At 39.7% G+C, this 23458-nt stretch overlaps 2 protein-coding genes across 5 annotated transcripts in view; one reads left to right on the forward strand and one right to left on the reverse strand.

The window, feature by feature from the left end:
- The first annotated feature begins 213 nt into the window (after positions 1–213).
- Positions 214–10394, forward strand: dus1l (dihydrouridine synthase 1-like (S. cerevisiae)). 3 transcript variants are annotated; one of them, XM_026916172.3, is made up of 15 exons: positions 214–232; positions 316–429; positions 777–1016; positions 3783–3891; positions 5028–5078; positions 5159–5271; positions 5361–5443; positions 5559–5662; positions 5768–5915; positions 6808–6904; positions 7186–7271; positions 8417–8568; positions 8895–8932; positions 9115–9190; positions 9513–10394. In XM_026916172.3, exons 3-15 carry the CDS (start codon positions 780–782, stop codon positions 9581–9583), a joined length of 1365 nt encoding a protein of 454 aa, XP_026771973.1. In that variant the 5' UTR covers positions 214–232; positions 316–429; positions 777–779; the 3' UTR covers positions 9584–10394. The 3 variants fall into 3 exon arrangements, with proteins under 3 accessions (XP_026771973.1, XP_053095279.1, XP_034165562.1); XM_053239304.1 differs by lacking the exon at positions 214–232 and having other exon boundaries at positions 298–429; XM_034309671.2 differs by lacking the exon at positions 214–232 and having other exon boundaries at positions 372–429; positions 774–1016.
- A 1734-nt stretch (positions 10395–12128) lies between these two features.
- Positions 12129–23458, reverse strand: part of gps1 (G protein pathway suppressor 1) — a 15708-nt gene continuing 4378 nt past the window's right edge. The window contains exons 2-14 of one of the 2 annotated variants that reach the window (XM_034310233.2): positions 21006–21098; positions 19349–19530; positions 18585–18749; positions 17521–17656; positions 17223–17300; positions 17072–17132; positions 15799–15884; positions 15568–15662; positions 15294–15399; positions 15113–15193; positions 14317–14454; positions 13804–13938; positions 12129–12614 (exon numbers count right to left, since the gene is read on the reverse strand). In XM_034310233.2, coding sequence (XP_034166124.1) covers positions 12540–12614; positions 13804–13938; positions 14317–14454; positions 15113–15193; positions 15294–15399; positions 15568–15662; positions 15799–15884; positions 17072–17132; positions 17223–17300; positions 17521–17656; positions 18585–18749; positions 19349–19530; positions 21006–21098 — 1431 coding nt within the window. In that variant the 3' untranslated portion in view covers positions 12129–12539. Of the gene's footprint in view, positions 12615–13803; positions 13939–14316; positions 14455–15112; positions 15194–15293; positions 15400–15567; positions 15663–15798; positions 15885–17071; positions 17133–17222; positions 17301–17520; positions 17657–18584; positions 18750–19333; positions 19531–21005; positions 21099–23458 lie in introns of both variants that reach the window. The other variant, XM_034310232.2, reaches the window with a different exon arrangement.

Raw genomic sequence — 23458 nt, forward strand, 5'->3', positions numbered from 1 at the left:
CAAAAATAAAGAAAAAACGTGCTGTGCATTTTTTAAATTTTATTTTTTCAGGTTGAAGGAAATTGGCTTCCATACGACTTGCTAGTTCAGTTGCTTAAAAAAACAGCAAGGAGTTCATTACTATGGCAACATTCAGCCATTCACGCCAGGCAACGTACAGAAACTCTCGCGATATTTGACCTCACAACGATTTTTATGGAATATTACAGTGGAAAACAATAAATTTTGCCACGTATGTAATAGATAACAACGAACAATACACAATACTACGAATGACATTAAAGACAAGTTAAAAAAGATGAGTTTTGGTGTCAGTTTGTTTTTCAGTTCGCAGTGGGTCCTACCGGAACGCTTTGCGATAACTAGAGTTGTCGCACGGACCCACTTTCCCGCAACGCACCGCCGAGAGCACAGTGCTGTGCCTGAGCTGTAAGTCTTGTTTTATTTTGATTTCACAAGTTTGTGCTTTGTTGTATGACAAACAAAACATTCCGCGCTAATCATCTCCTCATGTTTATCTGATGGATGTCAGGAAAGTGTGTTAAACTGGCCGCGATTGTGATTTATATCCGGTAACATGTGACAGCAACCAGCATTGTTTACTGTTCATCTGCTCGAGTCTTTTTTTAATGATAGTGTGTAAATTCTTATTAATCTCTAGTTTTATTTATTTTAATGATTTAGATATGTGTTACAGACACTGCTCACCTGTTTAATAATAGTTTACTAACAGATAGAGTGTGTAAAGTCGTGTCTCTGCTCTCTCATTGCTGGAGGCGATGGAGAAGCTGCAGGGTTTTGAGTTCTGGAGGAAGACTCTTTGTGCTGCACGCTTCGTCCTCGCGCCCATGGTGGACCAGAGCGAGCTCGCGTGGAGGCTGCTGAGCCGCAGACACGGAGCGGAACTGTGCTACACACCGATGCTGCACGCGCAGGTGTTTGTACGCGACGCCAACTACCGGCGAGAAAATCTGTACAACGAAGTGAACCCTGAGGACCGCCCTCTCATCACACAGGTGAGCTCTGACACACCTGTCTCACCTGTCTCACCTTTCTGCTGAGTGATAGACATGCGCAGTGTTGCAGACTCCTCCAGGGGGAAAGTTCCCCAAGTACCCCACGCTGAAGGACCACAAGTCCATGGGGCGGTGGAGTCAGAACAGATCCAGCTCCTCCCACTGTCCTGGACTGATGCTGTGTTCAAGTCCTGCAGGAACTATCATAATGATCAATGTCAATGTCAATGATTTCTATGATATCCAACTTTCCTAGTTGCCAGCGTGTCAATAACAAAAAGTCATGGCACATTATCCATGAAAGAAGTTTTTCTCATTGAGAAAGACGTTTCTCAAGCCTTCCATTTTTTCCTACCAAAAAAGGTGGCGATAATACCTTTGATGATACCTATGATCATAACTGTGACATAACTGTGTCATTAACATTGTCGTTAATAGAACATACACCATGTCATAATCCTGACCTCTCAACTCATAAGTACAAACTTCGGAGGACTTGAAGGCGTCTTAACTGTGATGCTAACTGTGTCCTTAACTGTGGCGTTGACTGTGACCTTAACTGTGATGTTGACTGTGACCTTAACTGTGGCATAAACTGTGACCTTAACTGTGGCATAAACTGTGTCCTTACCTGTGGTGTTGACTGTGACCTTAACTGTGGCGTAGACTGTGTCCTTAACTGTGACCTTAACTGTGGTGTTGACTGTGACCTTAACTGTGGTGTTGACTGTGACCTTAACTGTGGTGTTGACTGTGACCTTAACTGTGGCGTAAACTGTGTCCTTAACTGTGATATTGACTGTGTCCTTAACTGTGGCGTTGACTGTGTCCTTAACTGTGGCGTTGACTGTGTCCTTAACTGTGGCGTTGACTGTGACCTTAACTGTGGCGTTGACTGTGTCCTTAACTGTGGCGTTGACTGTGTCCTTAACTGCGGCGTAGACTGTGTCCTTAACTGTGACCTTAACTGCGGCGTAAACTGTGTCCTAAACTGTGGCGTAAACTGTGTCCTTAACTGTGGCGTAAACTGTGTCCTTAACTGTGGCGTAAACTGTGTCCTTAACTGTGGCGTAGACTGTGTCCTTAACTGTGGCGTTGACTGTGACCTTAACACTGTCCTTAACTGTGGCGTAGACTGTGTCCTTGACTGTGACCTTAACTGTGGTGTTGACTGTGACCTTAACTGTGGTGTTGACTTTGACCTTAACTGTGATGTTGACTGTGACCTTAACTGTGGCGTAGACTGTGTCCTTAACTGTGATGTTGACTGTGTCCTTAACTGTGTCCTTAACTGTGTCCTTAACTGTGTCCTTAACTGTGGCGTTGACTGTGACCTTAACTGCGGCGTAGACTGTGTCCTTAACTGCGGCGTTAACTGTGTCCTTAACTGCGGCGTTAACTGTGTCCTTAACTGTGGCGTAAACTGTGTCCTTAACTGTGTCCTTAACTGTGGCGTTGACTGTGACCTTAATTGTCGTGTTGACTTTGACCTTAACTGTGATGTTGACTGTGACCTTAACTGTGGCGTAAACTGTGTCCTTAACTGTGATGTTGACTGTGTCCTTAACTGTGGCGTTGACTGTGACCTTAACTGCGGCGTAGACTGTGTCCTTAACTGTGACCTTAACCGCGGCGTTAACTGTGTCCTTAACTGTGTCCTAAACTGTGGCGTAGACTGTGTCCTTAACTGTGTCCTTAACTGTGGTGTTGACTGTGTCCTTAACTGCGGCGTAAATGGTGTCCTTAACTGCGGCGTAAACTGTGTCCTTAACTGTGGCGTAAACTGTGTCCTTAACTGTGGCGTAGACTGTGTCCTTAACTGTGGCGTAGACTGTGTCCTTAACTGTGGCGTAGACTGTGTCCTTAACTGTGGCGTAGACTGTGTCCTTAACTGTGGCGTTGACTGTGACCTTAACTGTGTCCTTAACTGTGTCCTTGACTGTGGTGTTGACTGTGACCTTAACTGTGATGTTGACTGTGACCTTAACTGTGTCCTTAACTGTGGCGTAAACTGTGTCCTTAACTGTGATGTTGACTGTGACCTTAACTGTGTCCTTAACTGTGGCGTAAACTGTGTCCTTAACTGTGATGTTGACTGTGTCCTTAACTGTGGCGTTGACTGTGACCTTAACTGCGGCGTAAACTGTGTCCTTAACTGTGGTGTTAACTGTGGCATAAACTGTGTCCTTAACTGTGGCGTTGACTGTGAACTTAACTGTGATGTTGACTGTGTCCTTAACTGCGGCGTAAATGGTGTCCTTAACTGTGTCCTTAACTGTGTCCTTAACTGTGTCCTTAACTGTGTCCTTAACTGTGGCGTTAACTGTGGCGTTAACTGTGTCCTTGACAAAACATACACACAAACATAATCGTGACCTCTGAACTCATATGCACGAACTTCCAAGGAGGACTTGAAGGCAGTTTAAGCATGTTGTTAAGCGTTTTGTAAACTGTGGTGTTAACGGTGTCCTTAACTGTGTTAAGCATGTTGTTAAATGTGTTAGCTGTGTAGTTAGCTGTGGCGTTAGCTCTGGCTTTAGCTGTGGCATTAGCTGTGGCATTAGCTGTCATTAACTGTATGTTTTTGAGCGCCTCTTGGGTTAGGGGTTTAGGGTTATAGGAGGGGTCAATCTTTTTTTTTTTTTTTTAAATCTGTTATAGAATTTGGCCAAGACTTTTATTGAGATATCATATGGTGTGACAAGTTGGCTTCCTGTTCATACTCTACCATCTTATGTCGATGTTTTGTGTCATTTGTTTCCACAGTTCTGTGCAAATGACCCAGAGGTGTTTGTCCAGGCAGCACTTTTAGCTCAGAACTACTGCGACGCCATCGACCTCAATTTAGGATGCCCTCAGATGATCGCTAAACGCGGTATTGCTTCTTATTATAATATTAACGTGTAATAGTATTATTTACATATTACTGTAATATTACTTATTACAGTAATATGTTAATATTTTTTACATACGTGTTGTAGTCCAGAAGTAAACATTCAGAGAAAGCTAAGTGCGATCCTCTTAAAGCAACAGTTCAGCCAAAAATGGAATGAACACAGTGTCCCTTTACTCAAACCCCGTTAAATTTAGCTTATTTAGTATTGACTTGGAGCTATGAGGCTAATGTAGCTAATGATTAAGGAAAGCAGATGGCTACCAGTTTAGCCTCGTGCAAACTGCATGTCAAAATCATCATGTTGTAACATATCGCATATAACAATGTTCTTTTTTCTGTCAAAGGTATCTATTTATTTTTTTCTCTATATATTTTTCTATGAAAAGTATCTTGCTCAGCAAAGTTTCTCACAAATTAACATCTTAAAGTATCACACTAAAGTACAGTATCTCACTGTAAAGTATCTCACTCTGTAAAGCATCTTGTACAGTAAATTAGCCCACACGGTAAAGTATTTTGCACAGTATCTCACACTGTAAAGTATCTTGCACAGTAAATTATCCCAGACTGTAAAGTATCTCACACAAAGTATTTCACACTGTAAAGTATCTCGCACTGCAAATGATCTCAGTGTACTGTATCTTGCTCTGTAAAGTATTCCTCCCTATACAGTGTCTTCCTCTGTAAATTATTTGCACTGTACAGCATCTTGCTCTGTAAAGTATCTCATTATACAGTATCTTGCTCTCTGTAAATTATCTAGCACTGTGCAGTATCTTGCTGTCTGTAAAGTATTTCGCTCAGTCTGTATATTCTCACTGTCCAGTATCTAGCTTTGTAAAATATCTTGCTTTCACAGTAAATTATCCCACACTGTAAAGTATCTCACACTGCAAATGATCTCACCATACAGTACCTCACTCTGTAAAGTATCTCAGAGTACTGTATCTTGCTCTGTAAATGATCTCAGTGTACAGTATCTTGCTGTTTGTAAAGTATCTCGCTCAGTCTGTATATTATCTCACACTGTGCAATATCTAGCTTTGTAAAGTATCTTGCTTTGTAACATATAACATCTTATATATCAATGTTTTGTGTTTTGTTTTCTACGAAAGGTCACTACGGTGTGTTTCTGCAGGACGAGTGGGACTTACTGGAGAGAATGAGTACGTCTCCCTCCATTTACACACCAGAGCAATAAAGTGCTTTAAAAAAGAAATCAATTCATCAATTTTTGTTTTTACAGTTAAATTAGCCAACGAGAAGCTCTCCGTGCCCGTCACGTGCAAAATCCGGGTTTTTCCAGAGGTTGAAAAAACAGTGAAATATGCCAAGATGCTGGAAAAAGCGGGTTGCCAGGTATTAACCCTGATTATGCTGTTTTATGGTTATTTAAACTGTGTGTCAGTGGAGTTAGGTGCAGATTTCAGTCTGCTTTTCTGTCGCAGTTGCTCACCGTTCATGGCAGAACCAAAGACCAGAAAGGAGCGCTGACCGGAGTGGCGAGCTGGGAGCACATTAAAGCTGTACGGTAAGATTTTTCAGTTCAATTCCAGTTTTCTTTACTAAACAGGTTAAAAAAAAAAACATTTATGTTTCCAAAATCATCATCTGTGTTTTTTTTTATTTTTGTTAATTTTTATTAGAGAAGCTGTGAACATCCCGGTTTTTGCTAACGGAAACATTCAGCACCTGAGTGACGTGCAGCGCTGCATGGCGGAGACGGGAGTGCAGGGCATCATGAGTGCAGGTAGTAGATCTGAGAGAAAACTATAACTATATAAAACATGGAGGAATGTGTTTTATCATAATTTAGCACCGTTAATAAATCAGTTATGTTTTTGTGCATTGACAGAGGGGAACCTGCACAACCCGGCGCTGTTCGAGGGCCGTAACCCGCCTGTGTGGGAGGTGGTGGAGGAATATCTGGAGGTGGTGAAGAAACACACGCCCAGCACGCTATCACACGTCCGAGCTCATCTCTTTAAACTCTGGCATCACACGTAAGTCACACACCAAAAAACGTACAGTATCTCACATTGTAAAGTATCTTACACTGTAAAGTACAGTACCTCAGTGTAAAGTACAGTACCTCAGTGTAAAGTACAGTATCTCACATTGTCAATATCAGAATCAGAAACAATTTATTGCCAGGTACAGTAAAGGACACTCTACAGTACTAGGAATTTGTCTTGATGTCGGGTGCAAACACAGAATCAAAGATATAAAGTCAAGGGGGATACAGAAATGAGGAATACAAAAATACAAAAATGTAACACTATAACTATCTCACTGTAAAGTGCAGTATCTTGCGCCGTAAAATGTCTCACACTCTAAATACAGTATCTCACAGTGTAAAGTACAGTATCTCACACTGTCAGGTATCTCACAGTGCAAAGCACAGTATCTCACTCTGTAAAGTATCTGTCTCAGTAAAATATCTCACACTCTAAAGTACATTATCTCACAGTGTAATGTACAATATCTCAGTGCAAAGCACAGTATCTAACTCTGTAATGTATCTGGCTCAGTAAAATATATTGCACTCTGAAGTACAGCGTATCACACTGTATAATATCTCACACTGTCAAGTATCTCACACTCTAAAGCACAGTATCTTACTGTAAAGTATCCCACACTCTAAAGTACAGTATCTCACACTGTCATGTATCTCATAGTGTAAAGTGCACTCTCACTCTGTAAAGTATCTTTCTCAGTAAAATATCTCACTCTAAAGTATAGTATCTCACATTGTAAAGTACAGTATCACACTGTAAAATATCTCAACAATATGGTAAATTCAGCCAAGAGTGCAGCTATTCTTTTGTTATACTCACACTGTAAAGTATCTCACTCATAGCTATTTACTTTTTTTTTTGACATTTCCTCCCTCAGGCTGCAGATCCATCAGGACCTGAGAGAAGATTTGGCCAAAGCAAAGAACCTGGCAGGAATTGAGGAGGTGAACAGACAGCTGAAGCAGCGCTGCCAGGTACACACCCGAGACGAAATCACTGCTTTTTTGTTTCCAATCTCGGACTCAATAGTTGGTTTCATTAAAAACAACGTTCAAGCATCGTGTCCATGTAGACCGCCCATTGACATTGGTAAATCACTACAGTGTAAAATATTTCATACTGTGTTTTTCTGAAAATATTCACGGTACAACACTTACAAACAGATAACACCGACATTTTTCAGGAAAGTGATTAATAAATGTATTGATGCTTTAATATATTACATGACGTCCAGAGTCTGTGATGATTTGTACAGGAGGAGATGGGTAAGGATGAATCGGAGCGACATCAGACCGGACTGCCTTTTCCTCACTGGATCTGTCAGCCGTACGTCAGACCAGCGTGAGTCACAGTCTTTCTGATTCAGTGCCTGTTGCCTCAGCGTGACGTGTATAAACCATTTACGTCAAAAAGATCATAACATGGAAAAATATCAGAACTTTCTCTCTTGCAGCCAACACTGACCTTAACTGGATTTTACAGCTTATAAAGAACTCGATAATAATAATTTCACTAGTTAATAGCAATTAACAAATTTGTAATTTTTAATAGTAATAGATAATTAACATTAATAGCTAGTGGTAATGGATACAGAATTATATCAAGGACCAAATATGTCCTCCAGACAAAATGAAAAATAAACAAAACAATAAATAAATAAATAACGTAATAAAACAATTTAAAATGTAAATATAAAAAACACTAAATTATCTTATGCATTATTACTTATATTTATTTTTTCCACATTTATTTCTGTCTTTATTTGCTCATTTATTTATCAGTTTTCTTTATATTTATTTTTGCATTTAGGTGTTTCTTCCTTAAATATTATATTTTTTATTAATTTGGTTACTTTTTCCTTTATTTCTTCATTTTTTAAAAAAATATGTCTATAAATTTTTTCTCTATTTCTTCATCCATATGATGATGAAAGGTCACAATTTTAATAGTTAACAATAATGTAACTATTTTGATAGCTAGAAGCAAATTTCACTAGCTAATGTTAATTTTATACATAAAATTCAAAATGATAATTTTTTTGTCACAGACATAATTTTCCTAGCAAATAGTAATTTTATTTATTACTACTAGCTAGTAGTGATTTTACTATATTTCCTAATTCTCATTATTTTTTTTCCGATAAAAAGTAAATACATTTTCTGAAAATCATTTTAGTGACCTAGCATTTAAAAAAAAACAAAAAAAAAAAACGAATCAGCAGATTGTGTTGTTTTACGCCAGATATCAAGCAAATATAACCAGTAATGCTACTTTGTAATGCTATATTGTTTCATTATAGAAATTATTCATATAAAACTGGCGGCTGTTAGTTGACTCTGTGATAAACGGTGCAAGTGGAAGATCATTAATGATGTCAGACGAGAAGTGGAGGCAGGAATCGCTGTCTCTGGATATTTGACTCCATCTTTAGTCATGATGCAAACCTCTGTAATTCAGAGTGATGAGACGTGCTGCTGTTTGTGCAGGCCGAAGGATCCGAGCAGCGAGAACGGCGTGAAGGCGGTGAGCGGGAAAAGGGCGTTGGAGGACAGCGACAGCTCCAACGACTCGCTCTCCAAGAACAAGCAGAAGAAGAAAGTCAGGAACCCGCAGAAGAACTTCTGCCCCGAGCTCAAACGTAAGGCAGGATGACGGATTTTGAATTTCTTTTAAGTACGTCTCTATACATTATGTTTTAGTTGTGTATTTATTTTTAAGCACACATTCTGCTATTTTATAAAACTTGCGTATTATTGTGTTGTAAAGACACAAATTTGATGATGGTACGCTCCATCAGGAGACAAACCATCAGAACAAAAGGGAGAATTTCTTCTTTTTTTTCTTCCCCCATAACTTTGCAAACCCTATTACTGATGTGCATGAACTGAATTCTGCCTCGTGGATAAAAAGGTCTTCCAGATGACTGACTGTAAAGATCTAATCTTTTTTTTCCTCCATCTGCAGCAAAGTACATCAAATGTGAGCAATGTGGGAATCCCAAAGTAAGTGTTCTTTCATTTATACACATAATATATTCATTAATTATTTATTTCCCTGACTTTTGTAGAGTATTTACACTGATTATGTAAATTCATATTGATGATATTGAATCGAAATAATGAGAAAATGATGGTTAAGAATAAGATTTGTATATTTAGTTCTGTACTGTTTATCGCTCCTGCAGGGGAATAAGTGTGTCTTTAACCTGTGTCGTGGCTGCTGTAAGAAAAAGGCTTATAAGGAAGTCGCAGATTGTCCAGGTGAGTTTACACCTTTAATGTATAAAAAAAAAAAAAAAAAAGAAGCTTTAATGGTAATAAAGGTGACTGAGATTTAATAAAGTGTTGTGGACATCAATGAAATGGCTTACTGGATATTTAAAATCCAATTTTCTTTCATCCAAAGATTCTTTTGTAAATAATTTAGTTTTCTAAAATCAAATTTTGAGCATTTTATGGACTGTTCAAATGTAGCAGTATTGTTAAACCTCAGCCGCACTAAATATTGTGAAATATTTTTTCTACCATACACACATGAAGAATTTGTCCACCCTATTGCTCATCCTTTTTTGATCCTCTGCAGGTCACGGCTTGAGGTTCAAGACGAAAGCGCAGAAGCAGAAGGTCGCTGTCCAAACAGAGATATCGTCCTAAACCTCTGCGTCGCTCGAGTTCCGGCTCGGACTTTGCTAAGAGTTCGGTTTTAGCATCCGCACTGCAAACGCAACTCATGCTGTAAACGCAACAAAACGAGTGTATCTTACTCACATACACATATGCATTGAAACCGAATACTGCTGCTGAAGAGTAAAAACTTATTACTACTTTAGACAGGAACGAATTCCATACAGGAAAACAATCACACACGATTAAAATCTGTAACTTGCAGAGACTAAATTTTGTACGTAGGGTTTTCATGTAGCTGCAACTTGTAGCTACAACATTGTTTTAGCTAAGCCCCGCCCCCAAAGACTTGCCAATATACTGTAAACCTCGGCGTTGTGGCTGTTTTACACTTCAATCCTCAGATATTAAACGGAACAGCTAGAATACAGGGCTAACTTATTCAAACTACGCAAACACCTTTTTCTGTTTTAACGGGTTTTTTAAAAATTATTAATTTATTTACATTTAGGTTTTTTTTTTTAAACATAACAGATACCCAATATTTTCACATGTTCAATCAACACCAAAGTCAAATTTCAGTTTCTGCTGATGTTCTACATTTGCGACACTCACGCGGGAGAATGTTGACGCTCTTGGGAAATCAGGATATCATGTCAGAGCTGGATTTACCAGCACGTTATCTGAACACAGCTTGAAAATTGAAATCTAGTGTAGTATCCTCGAGGTACATGAAACTGCTGTTTTTCTGAGGATCATCTGTGACATTTCCACTGCTTTGTGTTTTTAACATTGAGGTTTTTACAATGAATAAAACTTTTAAAGTTCTTTTAAGCAACAATCTGCTCCATTTTGTCCTAATATCTGGCACTGTCACTTGTTAGGGTTAGATGTGTGTTCACTCAGCATGTCAAGCTAATTAGGTCACTTCCTGTGTGAACAAAACTATCAATAATAAATTTAAAACATTATAATAAAATGACAGATATTCCTCACGCTACAAGCTACGAACATGCAACATGCTGTCTATTCATGTACATTTCCTATGTAAGGAATAAACCACTCTCGTACTGTTACAGGAAAATAACAGCAGGGAGGTGTGATCAAGCGGCGTTACTGTTACCACCCTGAGGTTGATTACTTTCATATAACGGCATGTTCCAAAGTGTTTTATTCCTCTTATATCACAGCAAGTTGCCAGTGATTACAATTATTTATTCATTAAAGAATGACGTATTTCTTAATCGATTTACAGTTACAACAAACAAGTTCTCACATACGCTATAGCAGCTATAAACTCGTTCCTTCACCAATCTCTCATTTCTCTCCAAGTTAATAATAATAATAATAATAAAAAAACAGCTTGTGATGTTTTACTGAAAAAACCTGTCTTCTGTGTCAAAGCTGTTACGAAGCACTGACACTGGAGACTCCTTCGATAAATGTTAAATAAACATCTCCTTACAGAAAACTTCACCATATCAGTGACTATACATTTTTAAAATCTGTTTATACATTTCCCTATGAACAAGCTGTTACTATAGAAACGATAAATTCGAACCAGCGTATTCATATAAACCTGTGATTTGCAGCTGCACTACTGTCAGAGCTGCTGTTACAGAAAATTAATCACCGTCTGAAGGCTTTAATGGGGTATTATAACTTATAAATTGTTTTATATCACAGCTGGTTGAATTCTCAAATCTGATTGGTCAGAAGCTGTGCATTATTTCCGTATCACAGCACGGCTCAGACCCTAGTTCTGGCTTTAACATGAACGGCACGTTTATATTAATGCTCTCGTTCAAATACATTATCGTTAATAGATCATTCACAAAGACTTCTACGGCAGACGCTCTACATAATCTAATATATAATATATGGAAGGAGTCTCGAGTGTTGGCGCTTTGTAACGGTCACAGGGCAAAGTTTTCAAGACAGAGTTGTTTACGTTTTCCGGTTTCTTGGTAAAATGACAACCTGTGACAGACAGAAAAAGTAGAAAAGGTGATGCTGGTGAAAGAATGACTGTTTACTGCGGTTTTAACACGAGTGATCACAGGAACTAACTTGTCTTGGGATGTTATACCATTAAATTGTAACTATAAGCTGTTAAAAATGCATGAAATGTCGTTCATGAATAAATTAAATGTTGTAATCATTGGCAAATCGCTGTGGTATAAGCGGAATAACATGACGGGACATGAGATTATGTGAAATACACACACACACACACACACACACATATATATTATATATATATATATATTTTTTTTCAGGCTTTTTAGTATGGAAGCACTAAAAGTACTGGAGGTAAGTGTCGAGACACATACTGGACTTTTCCTAACCCTTACCCTCGATATCACACTAAACATTAAAGATGGGTTTGGTGTAATTCTAGTTAAAACATCTTGGAGTTTAAATTATAGTTAAACTGAAGAAGACTACAGCATTTTCCAACCCAATCTCTATTTACCAAATCTGTGTCCTATGGAGATAGTCGTGTTAAATATCATCTACTCCTACTCCACTAGAACGTAACTATGAAGAAAACAAAGAATGCTGTTAGAAATGGTCTTTTCCAATGTATATTTATTTTAAAAGCATGTTCTGTGATGAGGTTTCTCTTTTTTTTTCCGATGTGTAATCAACATTTTGTCACAAGATACAGAGGAAAGTGCATCTCTTTACAAACAACAACAGGCCGGTACAGCGGAAGTGCCATTTCACTTTTTATCCCCCCCTCTTTTTTTTCCCCATTTTTAAATTTTGTTTGTATAATCGTCAGAGCAACAGGGTATCTTCGGCGTCTTTAGTACGGACGACGGGTCTCACCTTTTTTTCCCCCCAACTTAAATAAAGTCTTTAGAGATTGTGATTTTTTGCGTTCTTCAGCAGGGAAACAGAACTGAACTCTAGGATGAGGGTCTACGATGCTTCTGTGGGCCCCCGTGCGCTCCTTCGTGAGAGGCGACGAGTCGAGCGTTCACATGTTGGTGCTCATTCGTGTTTGGCTGTTGGCGGGTGTCAGTTCACCTTGGCTGCCTTCTCTTGGTGGAGACTGCAGGAGATAACAGTGGAGATTAGTTACGTGCCGATAATCATTATATGATATACAGCGATATTCAGCACACACTGTGGTGTTACAGTGACCATTTATAACATTCAGTCTTACTGTGTTTTCCATTCAGAGCGAGGTTTGTCGAAGTAGTTTCAAAACATTTAATTAACCAATCAGGATCATGCATTTTTCCCCCATTTCTGTTTGAAAAGCGTTCTCTCTATCATTAGTAGATCATGAATCTGAATCCTTAGGATGTCACAGATATCCGCGGCCGAGAGAGTCAAGAGAGATAAACTGGCTGTGCTCTGAAGGTGGGAGGGGCATACATACTTACTCTCCCTGTCAATCACAGCAACACTAGCCAATCACAGGCACCTGTGAGCTCAAGTATGTGGAAGAGGGCGGACAGCACTTTCCTCCGAGTGTGTTACGCTGCTCTGTCACGCAGCATGAGCAACAGTTCGAAAAACATGCTGTGGCTGGCTTCACGTGTCTTGGAGGAACATGTATTATTTTGCACTTATTTTGTAAGTTAGCACTTAGAAAACCAAAAAAAAAAAAAGTATTGTCTGAGCGCTTGTCTATTACCTCCCCAACAGAGTTTTGGACTGATGGTGTTCCTAGTTTGTGACCTAGTGAGCCAATATCAGAATGTATTTTTGATAGACTTCAAAGCACTATTTTAAGTAGCTCTGGATAAGGGCATCTGCCAAATGCCATAAATGTAAACGTATCATCCCTGGTCGGTAGCTGTTGTATGGTTTAGTCACCACGTGCATCAGGACCGGCATCCAGTGGGATCCACTAAGAAGTAGCGGGAGTGGAACCTTTTACTCTCATAACGTAACATTATGTAATGTAAATGAACAACAACATGTGACTGACCAGAGCTGAAAGGAAAGACTGGAAGGACTTTTTTTTTTTTTTTTTTTTTAATTCCCTTAAACTGTATTGAGCTCAGGATTTGACTTAATTGTGTTATAATGAGTAGCTCTTAGGCATGCGACAGATTTTCACTCTCTCTAATATCGCGGTACAAAATATTGGCGAGATGAATTTTGCTTATTGCGATATTTCTGTTTAATATTTATTATTAGCTCCACCTCTTCTCACACACTAGGTGGCAGCACCAGAGGTAGTAGCATACAGAGCGCGAAGTTTGCGTGGGGGAACCTCACTGTGTTACCTTAACATGGATCTGGTTTCGTAGTACTGCTGCTCTCAGGATCATGGCTTTGGTTCGTCTCTGAAACTCCTTCCCCATCTGCAGTGATTTCTCGAACGTAGTGCTCCTCTGATCCACATCACGTGCATACAGGATCTGCAGACACACACATACAGAACTTAGTAGAATCACCTTAAATTCCCATATCATTGCCAGAAGGGAGCATCACGATGAACCAAAGTCATAATCTTTGCTTTGGATCTATACATTTTGAAAGATTCCTGGTTGTTGCTGTGTTTGATGTGAGCTTCAGATGTAAAGAATTTATGGGGCAACCTGCGTCACGCGCTTGTTCCGAGCAATTTACTGCAACCAATCAGCATTGTCGCTTCACAGCGTCGTAAATAACTTGTCATAAAACTGCAAACACTTCAAGTAGGTTTATTGCTTGACAATAACAGAATGGAGTGACTGAGGGGTGTGTGTGTGTGTGTGTGTGTGTGTGGGTGGGTGTGTGTGTGTGTGTGTGCGTGCCTTGCTGTGAGAGTCGATACGAGCGTTGATCAGTCCCTCCAGGATCAGCTGAGTGAGTTCATCTTCCAGCGCCGCCACTGTGGTGTTAAACGCCAACGCCATCTTATTCATATCTGCAGACACGTACGGACTGAAGTACTGCATGGGGGGGAAACACGCACGCACACGCACACGCACACACACACACACACACGATTCATCTGTACTATGCTGTTGTTTCCCCAAAAAAAAAAAAAAATATATATATATATATATATATATATATATATATTTTAAAAAATTAATAAATAAAATACATATAACCAAATCAGAATTAATAAATTACCAATAAACTATCAGACAAATATTTAAAAAAATATTATTAAAAAATATAATATTTATAATAATTTATGCATAACAAGGGGGAAAAAAAGAAATAAAATTTCTAATTAATTATTTAATATGATTTGCTATTATATTATTTGATATATTTTTATTAAAATAAATTACTTATTATTTATTTTCTTTTAACTGATTATTATAATTTAACTATTCTTTGATATACTATTAAAATAATTACTTATTTTATTATTTTTATTTAACTGAATGGTAAAAAAATGATCACAATGTGAAAGAAAAACCTATATTATTAAAATGTGTAATGAATACTGATTATATGCAACAATCATTTATTTATTTGATTTATAAATTGTTAATTTAATGACAATTTATCTTGCTATAATGTTAAGATTTCAGACTGGGAATAAACAGTGCAATATTTTTTATTTATTTATTTTATTTTAATTTATTTTTTTACCTGTATGAGGGCTCTGTTCCTGATCTGTGTGTACAGTGTTCTTACATGTGGAGCCAGATACATGTCTAGGAGGAGATTATCCTAAAACACAAAGCACAAACACCACAGCGATTTCACTAACAGCCAGGTACAGCCAGTGTAACGTACACCTTCCCACAGCATTATAACGAGGAACCCTTACCTTCATTTCGTCCAGCATTTTCAGACAGGACGCATACTTCGACTCGTAAAACTTGAAGATAATATCACGCACTTGGGGTTCCAACTCTAAAAATAACTTAAAGGAGCTGCAAAGGAAGGTGTGACATCATTAACCGCACACTGTTATGTAAAGGTAAAATAAGTACGCTTACTCTTCTAGCAATTAAACAACAAACAAAAATCTCTGAAACTGTGCAAGTAGCTAAGATGACATCTTGCATAGTGTTAATAAAGCTAAAAATGTTTCTCCATACCTGCTAGAGATGACATTACGCTGCAGCTCCTGCCTATCGAATGTAGCCAAAGCGCAAAGTCCTCCGTAAACTGCTACGTTACTAGGGGAAAGAAGCTGCAAGAGCAGAGGAAAAGTATTCGAAATGAACAGCTTTCAGGGCATTGGAGTATCAGCTCACATTCTATCAAAACTGAGATTTTGATAGAACACCACACCACACTTTTGAAGGTTATTAAGAAAAAAGACGAACCTCGGGGAAGTCGCAGTGGTCGAAAGAGGCCTGCAGGAAGCACTTGGCGGCAGGTTTATATTTTCTCGAGGCAAGTTCTGCCAATCCTGTAGTGGGAAACAAAATTTTATTACAACTCTGTAAATAAAGAGTGGCTGGGATTTTAAACACTCCTGTCATTCCAAGTAAAGGAGGCATAGTCCCTGTCAGCCCTAGAGAAGGAGGCGTGGCCTCTGTGCCTGTCAGTCCTAGAGAAAGAGGCGTGGCCTCTGTGCCCGTCAGTCCTAGAGAAGGAGGCGTGGCCTCTGTGCCCGTCAGTCCTAGAGAAGGAGGCGTGGCCTCTGTGCCCGTCAGTCCTAGAGAAGGAGGCGTGGCCTCTGTGCCCGTCAGTCCTAGAGAAGGAGGCGTGGCCTCTGTGCCCGTCAGTCCTAGAGAAAGAGGCGTGGCCTCTGTGCCCATCAGTCCTAGAGAAGGAGGCGTGGCCTCTGTGCCTGTCAGTCCTAGAGAAAGAGGCGTGACCTCTGTGCCCATCAGTCCTAGAGAAGGAGGCGTGGCCTCTGTGCCCGTCAGTCCTAGAGAAGGAGGCGTGGCCTCTGGGGCCATCAGTCCTAGAGAAAGAGGCGTGGCCTCTGTGCCCATCAGTCCTAGAGAAGGAGGCGTGGCCTCTGGGGCCATCAGTCCTAGAGAAAGAGGCGTGGCCTCTGTGCCCGTCAGTCCTAGAGAAGGAGGCGTGGCCTCTGGGGCCATCAGTCCTAGAGAAGGAGGCGTGGCCTCTGGGGCCATCAGTCCTAGAGAAAGAGGCGTGGCCTCTGTGCCCGTCAGTCCTAGAGAAGGAGGCGTGGCCTCTGTGCCCGTCAGTCCTAGAGAAAGAGGCGTGGCCTCTGTGCCCGTCAGTCCTAGAGAAAGAGGCGTGGCCTCTGTGCCCGTCAGTCCTAGAGAAGGAGGCGTGGCCTCTGGGGCCATCAGTCCTAGAGAAAGAGGCGTGGCTTCTGGGCCCCTCAGTCCTAGAGAAAGAGGCGTGGCCTTTGTGCCCGTCAGTGTTTGTGAAAGAAGCATGGCCTCTGAGCCCGTCAGTGTTTGTGAAGTAGGCTTGGTTTCTAACAATAACCCTAACACAAACTGTCTGTATAACTCTAAATCATAATGTATTGCATCATATCACACTGAAACAGCTCCAAGTAGCTTCACTGAGGTACTGGACTGTCTGCTATAAATCAGTCTTTCATACCTTGGATCTTTGACTGACACTGCAACGGTCCTGCATAAACAATATAGACATGAGAAGACAGCGTACCTGCAGCACATTTTAGTTTGGTGAGAACAGCTTGGTTTTGACTATCTCTCTCCCCTCGTTGCTGTGAAAAAAGACACAGAAAGAAATGTTTACATCTCCTCCATGACATTATTATTTATAACATCTGAACTGAACGGCAGTTTTCACCAACCTCTGCTATCTCTGGAGTGGATTCAGCCTTGCTGACATAGCTAAGTACATGAGACCAGTTTTGGAGGTAAACGCTAACCTGTAAGGAAACAGTCATGAGGAAGAGTGTGAATGCCGAAACGTGAAAACAGATTCACACACATTTAAAATATGATAATTAATGTTAGGGAGTTATCTCTTTCTCTCTCTCTCTCTCTATATATATATATATATATATCTCAGGAGGTTCACTCCAACATCCCAGGCATTACTAATGTAAAACAGAAAGACAGAGAGCTCGTTAAGAGATATCGGCTCACCTTGATTACATTAAGACACATGTTGATGACGTGCTTGGCGCTTGTGCAGTAGTCTCTGGCTCGGGAGTAACACTTCAGGGCATTGCTGAGGTCACCGCAGTCCAGGTAATGATCTCCAAGATCATCGTGACCCCTCCTAAACACACCACAGAGCTTCTCGTTTAGCACGTCCACTGAGCAAGACTGAGTCAACTGTTCAACTCTGTGCTGGCGTTTGATAGAAGTTACTCTGGATGAAACTGTTTGCCGAACAAATACGCGAACGTGCAGCGACATAATGTGACGAGCAAAACGAACAGGAGCAGGCGATGTGAAAAATTAAAGCGTAACCAAGCGTAAATACGAGTGTAACTTTTATGGGAATAAGAAGTGATGCAATGTGTCTATTACTGAAAGAAGTGAGGGACTGTGTGACTTGTTGATTTGATTCTGCCCCAAAATATGACAAGCAAATAAACTGAGTTTTGAAAGGTTTATTTTTTTTTTTTTCTAGCTCTGAGCAATTACTAAACTAAAAAAAAGCATCTTATCATTTAAAGATCTGGAAACTGTCATTCATGCTTTCATTTCTTCCCATATAGACTACTGCAATTCCTTTTAAATTTGAACAATCAACCTTGTCATACCTGCAGCTAGTCCAAAATGCAGCTTCTAGTCTAGACGTGCTTCTAAATTGTTTTTTTTTATACGCGGGGCGTTTCACTATTATTTTTTTCCAAGATCATGCGAGGCCCAATGAAACGAGGCCTTGTGTTTGACACTTGCTCTACATAGTACTGCACCAAGCCTCATCTCCAGTCTTCTCTGCCCTCTATTCCACCTCCAGAACCTTAATCTTCTAATCAGCAGCTTTTAACTATTCCACACTCTCAGTGGAAGTTCACAGGTGACCTGGCCTTTTCAAAAGCGATGTGGTGTAAAAATGTATAAACGGTGCCATAAGACGGTCTCTGAGGATGACTGGTTTCAGGATGAGTGTTATTACTAGTCATTTCATACTGCTGTCAGCCAGTAACAACAATAAAAAAAAAAAAAAAAAACAATAAAAGAAAATGATAGAATACCTGATGCTTTCTTTGATGGAGTTTCCCTTGTAGTTTTTTAGGTCGGTGTCGAGTTTCTCCAGTTTGAGCAGGGCTTTTTTCCGGGTTGATTCGGCCCAGGCTGTGTCGAGGGGAGGAGGCTCCACTGCTCCTTCAGGAACGGCGTCTGGCACTCCCTGCATTTCCCTGAGGAAAACACACACAGACACGCACACAGACAGACACGCACACAGACAGACAGACACGCACACAGACAGACAGACACGCACACAGACAGACAGACACGCACACAGACAGACAGACACGCACACACACAGACAGACACGCACACACACAGACAGACACGCACACAGACACGCAAACACACAGACACGCACACACACAGACAATGTTTGTATCTACAAATAACTGGAAAATGTACAACATTAATTCTGACTCATTTTTTACACCAGCTTTTCAGACCTTAAAAATGCACTTGTAATCTTTTTTATTATTTCCTCTCTTTGTGAAGCACTGATCTGATTCAACCTCATCCATTTTGTGCACAAAAAAAAGCAAAACAACCAAAAAACAGATTCGACAACATCCATGACATGTAACAAACTCTTTTTTTTTTTTAAACTAGACCGGTTTCAGATTAATTAGTATGCATAAATTATAAACTTAAAGTTAAAACATGATTTTTCATGACACAACAAGCTCAAGTGTTTTCCTGGAACATGATTAAGTTCAATGATATTTTGTAATAGAGGGAATTATAGAAGATTTACAGGAGCTGCTCTTGCCTTGTGGCTTCAGTGAGCTTGCGATGGATCTCTTCGTAAACATCGACGTTAAATGTTCTTTGGACAAAAGACAAGGCCATCTTCAGAGCTTCCACGCGTAACTGGGGGCAGTGATCAGCGATGAACTGCAGCCGCTCGATCCTCATCAGTCCGCTGTAGCTGGACGCGTACTGCTCCAGATCCTGTCGGAGGAATGAAAACTTTAAATGGACGCACGAAACAGAAAAAACACAAAAACACACCTACTGGCAGAACAATAAAGCAACCAAAGACCCTGTGGCGCAGTAATTCTGGCAACACACACTTAAGCAAGTTCATTAAAGTGCAGAAAAGTGTCCCGCGATAATCTACTCGCCCAGATTTTTAGCGTTTACCTGCGTTTGTTTTCATAAACATCACTTTCGGTGTGTCACTGCGTACTTCTGGCTTTGTATCCAGCTCTGATAAAGATAAATCAGCTTCCAGGAGTTTACCTAACTCTACTGTTTCTAATAAAAGTGACGTGCGATATTGGGTTTTTTTTTTTCCCCTGCTATCAACTTTCCATTTTAAAATATCACAGTAACAATGCAATCATCCAGAACCGACAAAAAAAAAAAAAAGACAGGAAAACAAACATTTCCACCATTTCATGTTTAAAAAGGAGTGCATAAAGTAGAGGAGTGCATAAAAACATTATTAGCCGAGCAGTCAGGATCTGCGGCAATCGCGGAAACCCAAGCGGATGGTGGATTTTTAGGTGCTTCTGCAGTAACGCACAGTAAACTGTACAAAAAAAATAAATAAATAAAACAGCATTTTCAATGTAATTCACTGTTGTTCGCAGTTTCTGAGTGTCTGCAGTGTAAAGAAGCGTTTTAATTACTCTCTAACGATCAACGGCATTAACATTATTTGTAAAGTGTTTGATTTGACACTTCGCTGGAGACCTTTTTAATCTTTCTGGGTCAAAATCTTCCTTTTTTTCCCCCCTATTTTGGGCCATTTATTTATTTATTTATTTGTTTGTTTGTTTTTTAACAGGAAATTGAAGCGATGTTAAATACTTGTCTAATGTTGGCTAAGTCGAACATACACTAAATTTTATTACACATTCAAAACATTTATGCTCAAAACATTCTCTAACGATTGCAGAAAGCGAGGGATACGCGCCAGTCGTGAGCACGTAAGATGCAGAGAGGGTGGGATTCTTGTCTGTTAATACTGAGGAGTTAAAAACACGAGCACAGATCACTCCAGATTAATATGCGGCTCATCTCCCATTTTATTGGGGAGAAAAGAAACTGTGCCAAAGATTTCAGCGATAAAAAAAAAAGCGTACTCTGATGTTTTTGCGAAGCTCCGACACAAAACGCATAAAGGCTGGCAGGTCTGGTAATATAACAATCAGAGCAAACATCAGTGGATATCGTTGCAGGCTAGCTGATCTAAACGCAGGAATGAGGTTAAACAGAACAGCAATGTTTCATACGATTCAGAAAAACATACAGTGTAATTCTGTTTTGTAAACCTCAGCAAGTTGTCACTTTCTTATAGTGCTTAAAGGTTTGACAAAACGTGTCAGAAAATGACAATAAGGAAAAAATTAAATGAGAATCATTAAACTTGCTGTTTTTTTTCTGTGATTAGATTTACTCGAGGTGTAATCAACACGTACCAGGGTGGGATTTTCCACAACGTAATTGGTGTCGGGCGCATTCTGCTGGTCTTCCTGAGGGTCGGCATCGATCTGCATGGGCTCTACCGACCCCTGCGTAAGAACAAAACAGCACTGCGGTCAGAGCGAAACACTTAACATCATACATTAATGTCATTCTTCAACTGAAGCAGAGAGAGAGAGAGAGAGAGAGAGAGAGAGAGAGAGAGAGGGGGAGAGAGAGAGAGAGAGAGAGAGAACGCAAAGAATCCAGAGGGGTGAATCTCAGAAGCAAATATATTTAAAAAAATTTGCTATCTAGTAGTAGCAAATATCACGGATTGGTTTAATGAACCACAGCTACTCAGGATTAAGTCCACGTGTCCATTTGCTACGACTAGACAAACACATTACAATACATTAAGATATTCTTTACTTGTATCCGTGAGAGAACATACACACACCAGTTTACTGTTCTGCGCGTTCTTTGCCTGCACTGTTGCTGCTTTTCCACTGACTCGACTAAAGACTGTAACTCGTAATTTCCGACCGCGACTCGGAAACTCGGGACGTTCTCCTCAACCCAATCAACACGGCTGCTCTGAGCATCGACAGTAAACAAAACAGCGCGTCTTTACGTATAAATGAATTACGTATGTGCTTTAGCTCAATTAACATACAGACATAATCGCTTGTTAAATCTGTAACACTGACTATTAGACATGAGACAGATTTTCGCTTCTCTGAGGCGTATCGCGATATTTCTATTTAATATTTATTATAAGCTCTACCTCTTCTTACACACTAGGCGGCAGCATCAGAGGTAGCAGCATATGGAGCGCGAAGTTTGAATGTGGGAATCTAACTGCCTCGAAGCATGCTTACTTAATAGTACAAAAAGTTGAGCCAATCAGAAGGACGCGTTACGGTTCATGAGGCCTGTAGCCTCGTTTCATTCGGCTCGCTTGAACTTGGAAAAAAACGCCCGTAGCGCACTATTGCCCAGCTTGTTCACACTATTGAGAAATCAGAGCAGATCTGTAGCGTAGCCATGCGATGGGCAGTTACTGTAAACCGCTGTGTGTAAGTGCACTCCAGTTTCCACCGAAGGTGCCGTGACCACAGTCTTAAATCCACGCCTGTGTGCTGCGCTTGATGTAAGTCACACTCGCGTCTAAAGCGATTCAGAAGTGCTTCGTGTGTTATGCGGTGATGCTATTATTTATTTCCCGATCTGTTCAGTTAAATATGTAAGTGTAACGCGCTCGTGCATTTCAGATGGATGTCAGACAGCAGCAGGAATGGTGATGTGATGACACTAATTTATTATTTAATCATTTAAGGCACAATCTACCATCAAATAATCTTTCCATATTAATAACGTTGCTATGAAATACATTTATGACACTGAAAAAGATTAAAATAATGTTAACAATAGAGGGAAATTACAGTTTATATTACCAATAATATAATATGATCTACTTTTCTTTAAAATACAATGTATTGATATTGCAGTGGTTCGTCATAATATATTAATGTATATTAAAGGTATTATGTACAAAATAATTTTTTATTCGTCGATTTCGTCTCGTGAAGCCTGTATCAGGACATGTCTCGTATCGCGGCTGTAGCGTATCATCTCATGCCTACTGACTATACAGATCGCTGTTTTGAGGAGGTAAGAATACGTCCTGGCTAACTTGTTGCTAACAAAAGACGAACATGGAGGCGTCCTGGACGTTGCAGCTCGAACACAATGTTAGTCCTCATATCACGATGATCACTTTACCTCTTATCACAGTTTTGTATATTTAAAAATATATACACACAGTATTGTGCAAAAGTCTTAGGCACCCTGTTTTTTTTTTTTTTTAGTACAAACTTTGTTTTCTGACTTCTACATTATTGATTCAGTACAAAACCATTTTAGATTCCAAACATTAGTTTTCCAGCACAAAATTAAATGTTACAGAAGAATGTTTGTATGTCAGTAAAGAAAGCAGCAGATTCCATAAAGAGACACTTTTCAGATAAAAACATAATGAAGGCTGCTGGGTTTCGCTGCAGAAATAAGAAGCGAGTCGACAGTCAAAGTCTCCAGAAGAACTGTGGCTGCTTCTGCAAGATGCTCAGTAACACTTCCAGCTCATTTCCTTATAAAACTGCACTAATTGTTCCTGAGATACTATTTTTTTTTTTTTTTTTAAAGTGAAGGATCGTCACACCAAATATTGACTTTGTTTCATTTATTACTGTTTACTGCTCTTTACAGTATTTTTTAAATGCAGAAACATTTAATTTGACTTTTGCACAGAACTGTGTGTATTGAGAAAATACATAAATATTCATCAGTGCCTGTTCGCACTGGATACGTTTTTAAGGAACCTCTTTTAATAGCAATTTAATCAATCAAGGCATTTTATATCTGTGTTTTGTGTGCTCCTGGTCCATGACAGCATCTTTAAATGACTGGA

Source organism: Pangasianodon hypophthalmus, chromosome 13 (assembly GCF_027358585.1).
Source record: "Pangasianodon hypophthalmus isolate fPanHyp1 chromosome 13, fPanHyp1.pri, whole genome shotgun sequence".
NCBI lineage: Eukaryota > Metazoa > Chordata > Actinopteri > Siluriformes > Pangasiidae > Pangasianodon > Pangasianodon hypophthalmus.